Genomic DNA, 10,228 nt, shown 5'->3' on the forward strand with positions numbered 1-10,228 from the left:
AATATGTCCATGGATTTTAAAATTCATATATTTAGGAATGTTCATGAATTGATAAGTTTTATGAATTAGAATGATCAAAGATTTTCTTTAAGGTTCACCATATTTAAAATTGTCACAAATTTTATCAAATGTTCATAAATTAAACTATGCAAAACAAATAATTAAAAATAAAATATAATAATAATAATAAAGAAACTAATAAAAGAAAAAACAAACAAGAACCCTCAACCAACTATATACACCCTTACAAGCAGATCCCAGCGACCCCACAGACCCCGACATACTAGGAGGCTCCAAATCTAGTGAGCTTACTATCTTAATAGAAAAGTAGCAAAATTTTAGAATGTACATGAATTTAAAAAATGTGATGAATTAAAAAATGATCAGGAATTTTTTAATTGGTGAGTGTATTTTAAATGTTCACAAATTTTAATAAATGTTCATGAATTAAAATGTGCAAAAATTAAATATTTGAATATAAGAAAACTCAAAGAAAGAAAACTAATATCTAATAATACATAAAAAGAACGCAAGGTTTCCATTTCACCTTTCTTCTCACCACCCATTTGTCCCACCTTCCTTATATGATAATAAATCAACTTAATTTACTTACCTTCTAAATCAGTTCCACTTTAATTTACTTACCAAACTTCGGATCAAAATATAAGGTGATTCTTGGGCAGAATTTGATGATCATTTATTTACATAATCACATTATTATAAACAGGTAAATCACAAGCCGACTTGCTAGAAGATTTATATCCCGTTATAGCGCACGGGCATTGTTCTAGTAAAAGGGAAAAAAAACTTACAGGCGGGCCACAACGAACCCATTGACCCCAACGGACCAAGATGCTCAAAATATAGCGAGCTTAGCATCTTAATAGATTCCATTCAAAATAATATGACGGCGTGGTCACAAAAATGCGAAGAAAATTAACTCAAATTGTGTTATTTTGTCTAAGTTTTTTTTTATAATTTTGTCTGTGGGACTTAAATGTGTGTTGTTGGCAAAGACAAAACAAAGGAGATGTCCTTTGATGAAAAGCAAAAGGAGTGAGTGCCTTTTTGTCAAATTTCTCTTCCAAAGGCGGGTGTGCTACTGGCTTCTCAGCAGTAAAAAAGATGGCTCAAAAGTTGTTTGAGAATCCTTGTTGGCATTTGTGGCCGCCTGTTGTTGGTGTTGGAATACTTACGAGGGAAAATTTTGTTTTTACCACTCTAGCTTTTGCTAATTTTACTTACGTCACTTTAAAATTTGACATGTTATTTTTGCCACTCTTAATTTTTGACAATATATCACAAATGCCATTCTGTCAAGTCACTAAACGTTTTGACCAAACAAGTCAGGGAAAAGACCATATTGCCCTTGATTTATTGTTTTGCTTTTGCCACTACAGTTTTGGTAGTCCGAAATTTCAATGAAACACGAGAAACAGAACAGTGCGTTGATTCAGCTGATTTCATCTGGTAATAAGAAAATTGCAAACAAATAAAGCAGGAACGCATCCATTCATACATCTCGGATTCACCACTTTCACACACATATCAGGCACGTAAGGCACAACACATACATATGCATCTCCGTCTCTCCAATTCAGCAAATTTCCACACAAATCAAAACACATATGCATCAAGGATGCACCATTTGTAGATCAAATAGCAACCTGTATGACGGGGAGTGGAGCTACCGCATCAAGGACGGAGGGGAACGCTGATTGGAGGCAGCGCCATGGACGGAGCGGAGTACGTCGCATCATGGAGAAGAGCAGCAGGAGATGGACGAAAACTTGGGCGCCGCCATGAGCGCTGATTGGAGGCAGCGCGAGGCGCGCAGGGCCATGGGCTCCCAGATCCCGGGTGACCAGGGATTGCGTCCTCGTCCAGGACGAGAGGAGGAAGGGGAGGTGGGCCGCTGCCGGTGCTTGGGCACGAGGAGAGTGGAGGAGCGCGAGGAGGCAGGCCTCGTCAGGCGGGATCCTTCACGAGGAGCGCAGGCGGCGGCCAGGCCTCGCGCGTGACCAGGCGGCAGTTGCGGCAGGGGCCGCGGCAATCGGCAGAGTCGGAGCGCCGCGCATCCGGCTGGAGGTAGCTGGCTGCGGTGGCGCGCGAGGACGGCGACTGGAGGTAGCGGTAGCGGTGGCGGTGGGCAGAGGCGGAGCGCCGTGCATCCGGCTGGAGGTAGCTGGCTGCGGTGGTGCGCGGGGACGACGACTGGAGGTTGCGACGCGACGGCCGGAGTGGTTGGATCCGAGTCTGTGGTGCGGTTTGGGTAGCTAGGACGGGTGTGTGTGTGTGTGTTAGGGTGTGGGTCACTTCCAAAGTGGCCCCACAAGTAAGTAGGGGCAACTTATGCCAATTTTGCAAATACTGTCAGTTTTTTGTCTGGTCAACTGGGTAGAACAAACGGTCAACTCACGAAAGTGTAACAGAATGGCATTTGTAATCATTTTCAAAAGTTAAGAGTGGCAAAAATGAAATGTCAAAATTTAGAGTGGCATAAGCAAAATAGGCAAAAACTAGAGTGGCAAAAACAAAATTTTCCCTACTTACAACACTGTCACTGTTTTAATGCCTCCACTGCCTGCCTAGCTACTGCAAAGTGGCTTAAAAAATGTTCGCATTTGTAGGCTTGTTTTCTGGTTTTCTTAAATCTTCGTGTAAATATTTTCTAAAGTTAATAGGATTAGGTCTTTCGAGATGAAAATGTTTGAGAATCTCAATGTTTTACGGAAAAGGCTATCGCTCAACCAACGGGTCTAGCGCGGGTGTCCGCCTCCCTTGATCGACGCGTGGCCTACTAGACCACGCATGTCTCTCTACCTTTGACGGGCTCGCGCCGAACTATAGTGGTGTTTTTGTTTTGCAACATCTACTATGTTGCAAGAAAGATTTCTACAACATCAGTTATGTTGCATAAGTTTCTCCGTAACACCATATAGAGGTGAAGACAAAGAAAAAATATCTGCAACATCACCTCAGTTGCAAAGTTTTTCTGCAACAATATCTTTGTTGGACAAAAAAAGTGAAGACGTGAAAAAAATCTGCAACACGACATATGTTGCAAAAAATAAATTCCACAACACGACCAATGCTGCAAAAAAATCCACAACACAATCTGTGTTACAAGAGTTTCAGAAACAAGATCATTGTTGCAAAAAAGAGAAAGACATCCAACTGCTTGATTTTGTCCCCATGTTTTATCTTCTTCTTTTTTTGTAAAATCTGCCTATGGCTGTTTTATCTCTACAATTGCACTATTAACAGAAAAAAGGTTTGTTGATCAGCTCGAGTGGCGGTAAGGCAAATTAGCTGCAGGTTCACCACACTGCTGCCATTCTCGTCTTACTGCATCAGCAGATATATGTTAATGCATAAACCGGCACTCCAGATATCCCACGTTCCCGATGCTGCAGCTTTTCTTTGCTCGTGAGATAAACAACGGTCCCAGAAGGCATGCTCATGCCATTCAGATAAATACAGGGGCACTAAGTTGAACTCCGCAAATTAGACCGACTATTTCGGGTAGCAAAGAGCTATTTAGCTGTGTCGAAAAAGAAAAGGAAAAACTACTGAAATCTACGTCTAGATGCTAGCTAACAGTGTCATGTCAAATTGACAAGCAGATGTAAAGACAGAGCACTAAGGCGGTTCAGAAAGTACTTCCGTTCCTCGAGAAAACAAGTGTCTACTACTGAGGAGCTAGCATTGGAGGAAGCATTTTAACTGGCAGTGCTTGCAGAACATCTCTGGCCCTCAAGAATGTAGTGGAGCTCAGACAACATATCGATATGTCACATATTTTCCAGCAGTCTCACTGGGCCTGGTGATCTTCACGACTTGTCCACGCCTCATGCCATAGTATCTTGCTATTGGATCCGAGTGTTGAATGCGAGGCAGCTGCGTCATCACAAGACAGAAAGATCATCAGAACCTAGAGTACCACTATAACAATAAAAGCTAATATCTGCATTTTCTTTACTAGTGCACATAAAACATTTCGCCTTATATCATTGATTGAAAGAGCTCCTAGTGTTTTGTCGCAGAAACAAAAAAAAAAGACATGTGTGCCCAAACTTTTCAAAACGTGCAACCACTACCAAGTGAAAGGGGTAAGCAACACTTAATACTTAACCAATGCAGCTTCCTACTAAGTTCAGAGCATTACGCCTCTTACACTTAACAAACATCGCACAAGAACGAACAAGTACACGGAAACTGATATGAGTGTTGCAAATTCCAGTACACATGTCCTGACGTTATCCAACAGATCAAGTACTGCTGTAGAAAATATGCAACAGACCAGTTCAGTAGAACACCCACAGACCACTAACCTATGGGAAACATAACGTTCATATATATAAGAACCCTTAACAACATATTAACTCTGAAAGCAACAAATCTGAAGCAGACTATATAGCATCATTCTTTAAGTTCTAAAATAGCTTCTGATATGTCCAACCTACTAGCTTATCCCGCTACCACCTGTGTCTCACAATCTCAGCTTTTCACGACAACACCATATTATGTTCATCAAAGTAGCATCTCAGCTAAGGTCTTACACATGATCAGTTTGTTGCTAGTCCTGATTCTACACTTGACAATATAGAATACACATGTTTCTAAATTACGATCAACCATAATTGTTGAATCAAGATGATTTAAGAGCAAGAAACCAACATGACCTAACAGTTGTCATACCGAAAGTAAATTAAGAGCTAGCCAGGATATTCATCCACATATGTATATGAATCTTATTATCAGAAATGGCTTATCTACTATTTGTGCAGGCATCAGGATATGTATGCCCTAGTAGTTCTGCAAGTAGGATTATATAAGAATCAAGATTGTGTCCTTACTATTGCGTTATTAAGGGATATGATCCTGGTACATGGGGTCTAACAAAACCCTTGGCCTCCTCCTATGTGGCATACTAACATGCAAAACTGCTGCTTGTCAGGACAAAAAACCATCTACACAAACCAGGTAATGGGATAAAATAAAATGCTCCAGTTGGTTGGTGAATTATAGCTTAAGTAGACGGAACCTTTTCTTTCAAATCAATAATATGCTTTATGATTCCCAACCCAACCATCTGGAATATGTACATGAAGGTATGCTGGAATACAGGTCACAGTTTATAGCTATAATTGTTTGTTCACAGATGACTATTAACGGCTTAATGGCCCAAACAGAAATACATTTCACATAATGTTATGCTTGCATCGATTAGAATATCAGGTCAGTTACAGTGAGCAAAGGGTTGGCAAATTTGTATGACCTGAGTTTCTTTCACGGTGTATTTCTCCAGCAGCGTCTTCTTCTGCTCCTGTGTGAGGAGCACGTGCTCGGGAACCAGATCGTGATTCTTAATGTTTATAAGAAGCTCCCCTTCCTGCAGGACAGGGTTACACTAAACGTCAGCCACTGGTTCCCATGGCGAGAGACACTGGATATTAGTCATACGAGCACGAGGCATGGATGTAGAGTGCGACCTGGAAGACCTGCAGCCGGAATTTAGAGGTCTCGACCAGTTTGTTGCGGGCAAAGGCGGTCAGCGCCTGCTGCACGACGAGTATGCCATTGGGGACGTTCTCCTGCGCCATCTTCTCGGCGTAGCTGGTGACCACCTTCGTGCCGGGCTTGGGCTCGTTCGGGAAGAAGACGTAGATCTGGAGGGGCATCGCCAACGCCGTCAATCAGCCGACGCCCTAGCTAGTACGGAAATCGTCGGGGAGGAGGAGGAGGGGGGACGCACCTGGTCGTCGGGGTTGTCCTTCTTGGCGCGGTTGATGACGAGGTCCTCGCGGCGCACGGGGTCGCCGTAGCGCCCGACGAACTCGCCCATGGTCAGGTCGACGTCGGCGTCCAGCACCAGGTACCCGCGGTCCCGCAGCATCTGCATCACCGTCCGCCGGACGCGGAACAGCCGGCTCGTCTCCCCCTCTGCCGCCGCCATCCCTTCGCCGATCGCCCGCGCGAATTTTTCGCCTGCCTTTGGAGGAGGAAGGGCCGGAGGTAGGGTTTTGGGGGGAGGGAGAAGGGGAGGAGACACCGGCGCCGAGTAGCGAGGATTGAGGAAGAAGGGTCGGCTGGAGCCGGACCCCGAGACCGAGCTACGGGTCGTTCGCTTCGGTTCGGTCCTCTGTTTTTTTAGGAAAGACAAGCTTTATTACTCCAAAGCCATATGTTGTGAGATACAAAACGGATCATGAGGATGAAGCAACCAAACATATCGCCCCTGATCCAATGAATAAGAAAATTTAGCTAGTCTATCAGCATCTATGTTTGTAACTCTACCTTCAAAGGTTATTTTACAATTAATCAAAGAAGCATGGTGTGAAATCTCTCTGATTATCGGCCCATAGAGTCCTTCCGTCCCTGAATTGATATCTCGGACGACTTGCTTTGCGTCTAAAGCGATGATGATGTCTTGTAGGTGAAGATCCTCGGCCAACGCCAATCCCTCCCTGATGGCTATTGCCTCCATTGCCGCTACACTTGTGTTGCCGTGTATTACCAGAGCAGAGCTTCCCAAGAAATTGACATTCTCATCTCTACAAAACGCTGCACACGCTCCTCCCACATGTGATCTTGCCATTGTTGCGTCCGTGTGGACTTTCGCAACCCCCGGCGGTGGGGCTTTCGGTCTGGCTTGTATTCGCTGTCCGCTCTGGCTAGCTGCTTTCTTCTCTGGTTTCAGCATATCAAGTTCCTGGATGAACCTGCAGATAAAATGATATGTGGCTGTTGGGCTTTGGTATATCTGCTCATGAATGGCCTGTTTCCTAGCCCACCAGATGGCCCACAACGTGACCGAAAGCTTGACAAACGCATCATGTGATAACGAGTCTTTCATCAGGAAAAGCCATTGTCTAGCACTGGGTTCAGACGTCTCTCTCAGATGCTCCGCGAGTTCGCCATCGACCATTGCCCAGACACACCTTGCCATTGTGCACTCCAATAGTGAGTGTCTCCACGAATCCGCCGTTCCGCAAAGGCCACAGGATGATGTGGTAGACATCTTCCGGTGAGCTCGGACATCCTCGGTCGTCAAAGATTTTTTAGCAAGACACCATAAGAACATCCTTATTTTCCCTGGTACAGGTGTTTGCCATAGCTGCTTCCAGGATGTCTTGTCGCGATCATACTTGAAGATCCAGCATTTCCTTCCAACCAAGCTTCTCTTCTCCTCTTGGTCTCTACCATCATCCTATAGCATGACTTCACGGTGAACTGGCCACTTCTCTCAAAGTGCCATGCCCAGGAGTCAGATAGGATTCTTGTGCATAATGGTATTGATCTTATAGCCGGCACATCAATTGTTAGGAAAGTTGCAGAAAGTTTATCCATATCCCGTATGGCTGTTGTGTGGTCTATCAGTTCCGATACGAGCTTAGGAGGATCTTGTATGATGCAACCGTATGGTCGAAGCATCTCATCACGTGGAATCCAATTATCGGACCAAATTTTTGTCGTTGTTCCATCGCCAATGCGTTTGATGATGCCTTGCTTGAGCACATCTCTTCCACCCAAAATCGATCTCCAAACCTGACTTGGCCTGCTTCCCAATTGGGCATCTAATATAGTTCCTCCGGGGTAGTATACAACTTTAAGGATACGCCCACTTAAGGAGTCCGGAGATTGGAGTAATCTCCAAGCTTGTTTTGCCAAGAGAGATAAGTTAAACAATTCGAAGTCTTTAAAACCGAGCCCCCCATCATCTTTGGCTGTGTCATTGCTTCCCGGGATACCCAATGCGGCTTCCGTTTTCCATCTTTGCTTCCCCACCAAAATCTCCTAATCAACATGTTCAAGTGTTCACAGAGGCCCCTCGGCAGCCTGAAACATGACATAGAGAAGACAGGAACCGCCTGAGCTACTGCCTTTACCAGTACTTCCTTCCTAGCCATAGACATCGTGTGCTCGATCCACCCTTGTACTTTACTCCAAAGGTAATCTTTAAGGTACTTAAAAGCACCATTCTTTGATGATCCCACACTAGTTGGCATCCCCAAGTACTTCTCGTTGAGAGTTTCATTGGGAACCTGTAAGGCTTCTTTGATCTCTTCTTTGACACTATTTGGGCAGCCCTTACTAAAGAAGATTGAGGATTTGTCAAAGTTTATTCTCTGTCCCGAAGCCTGGCAATATATGTTCAACATCTGGTTCACCTCTCTGGCCCCATCACCACTAGCCTTAAAATACAGCAGGCTGTCATCAGCAAAAAGCAAATGGTTAACCGGTGGAGCCAATGGTGCCACCTTCAACCCGCTCAAGCTGGACGACTCATCAAAAGATTTCAGGAGGCATGAGAGCCCCTCTGCTGCTATTAAGAAGAGGTATGGGGAGATTGGATCTCCCTGTCGAATTCCCCATGAAGGACTGAACTCATCAAGTTTCTTCCCATTGAAAAGGACTGAGAATCTTATTGTTCTGACCATTCCCATCACAATATTCACCCATCTTTCTGTGAAACCCAACTTTAACATGATTGCTTGCAGATAATCCCATTTGACTCTGTCATAAGCCTTCATCATGTCAAGTTTTAACGCACAATGACTGTTTCTCTTTGCCCTGTCCCCCTTCATAAAATGAAGACATTCATAGGCTGCAATAATGTTGTCAGTGATAAATCTGCCTGGTACAAACGCCGATTGCTCCTCTGATATGATTTCAGGTAACACCAACTTCAACCTGTTGGATATTACTTTGGAGGCAATTTTGTATAGGACATTGCATAAAGAAATAGGTCGGAACTGTGTAAGCATCGTGGTTTTTTACCTTTGGTATTAAAACCAAGATAGTCTCATTTATGCACTCCGTCGTTTCAATTCCGTCTATGATCCGCAACACATCCCTTGTGACATCTTCTCCACAGACCTCCCAGTGGCGTTGAAAAAATGCACAGGAAACCCATCAGGTCCCGGTGCCTTTGTTAGGAACATTTGAAATAGAGCGTGTTTGATTTCTTCTTGGGAGTACTCCTTGTTCAACATCTCATTCATGTTCGCGGTGACCTTGCATGGCACATGAGCTAGCACCTGTTGCATGTTGTGGACTCCTTTAGATGTGTAAAGCTGTTTATAAAAATTAGTAGCCATCTCCTCCATTACAGCCCCGTCCTCATTAGCACCCCGCTGGGCAACTGAAGGGCCTTAATTTGATTCTTTTTACGTCGCCTACTCGCCCGTGGGTGGAAGAAATATGTGTTTTTATCTCCATGTGATAACCACTCAGTTCTAGCTCTTTGTCTGCATAAAATTTCCTCCCTATTAAATAGCTCCACCAGTCTGTCACATACCTTGCTTTCTGTGTGAGACGGCCCCGTCCTTCCTGGGATCACGCGCAGGTCTGCAAGTTCCTTTTGCAGGCATCGGATTTCACGTCGGACATTGCCAAACATACCCCTGTCCCAGGTTTTGAGATCGCTGGACAGAGAGTGCAGCTTTTCCTTTACCTCCTGGACCGTTGTCTGCTGCCCGCTGCCCCAGCTGTCTCCAATCACTGCATTCAGTCCCTCGTGTGCCTCCCACATTAGTTCATATTTAAATGCTCGAGGCCAACCCTTGCATGCATGCACATCGCTCACATTCAGCACTAGCGGGCTGTGATCGGATGGCGCTGCTGTGTGATGTTCCAATTGAGCTGTTTGGTAGTTCAGGCACCATTCTGCCGTCGCCACACACCGATCAAGTCTAACTCTGGTGAAAGATCCCCCCGCCACTTTCTTTTCAAAAGTCCAATGAAGGTCGCCAAACCCTTAAATGCTCGGTCCTCTGTTGCGTGCGCTGGGGGTTGATTTGGGCCGGACAATGATCTGGGCTGGGCCGGCCCTGTAGTATGTAGAGATGAAGCAGGGAACTATCTTGGGGCCTCAGCGCTGGTTATTGAGGGTGTCACGGGCCCAGCGTCACTGGAAGCATTAGCGTGCCGCGAGGCGCTGTGCTTGGCGGATGACTTGAATATCCAAAACTATGTTATTGCATCAGACTGCAAACAGGTAGTGGCAGATATTGATTGAAGCGCTAGAGGGAGATATGGAGCTATAATCAGCGAGATCAACCTTAAAGCTGTCACTGTTCAATGTAAATTTACTTTTGAGTGTCGTGCTGCGAATTATGAAGCACATAGTCTAGCGAAATTTTCACTTTCTAGAGGTCCTGGTCGCCACGTCTGGTTTGACGTTCCTTACAACCAGAACCGTATCCCACTTCATGTGGCTTTT

The 10,228-nt window shown here is 44.9% G+C and overlaps 1 protein-coding gene across 1 annotated transcript; it reads right to left on the reverse strand.

Annotated features, from left to right (window-relative positions):
• Positions 1-3,443: 3,443 nt before the first annotated feature.
• Positions 3,444-6,151, reverse strand: LOC123053716 (DNA-directed RNA polymerases II and IV subunit 5A). The gene is made up of 4 exons (XM_044477246.1): positions 5,759-6,151; positions 5,496-5,672; positions 5,282-5,395; positions 3,444-3,900 (listed from the first exon to the last, which is right to left on the reverse strand). Exons 1-4 carry the CDS (start codon positions 5,957-5,959, stop codon positions 3,775-3,777), a joined length of 618 nt encoding a protein of 205 aa, XP_044333181.1. The 5' UTR covers positions 5,960-6,151; the 3' UTR covers positions 3,444-3,774.
• Positions 6,152-10,228: the final 4,077 nt, after the last annotated feature.

Source organism: Triticum aestivum, chromosome 2D (genome assembly GCF_018294505.1).
Source record: "Triticum aestivum cultivar Chinese Spring chromosome 2D, IWGSC CS RefSeq v2.1, whole genome shotgun sequence".
NCBI classification, from domain to species: domain Eukaryota; kingdom Viridiplantae; phylum Streptophyta; class Magnoliopsida; order Poales; family Poaceae; genus Triticum; species Triticum aestivum.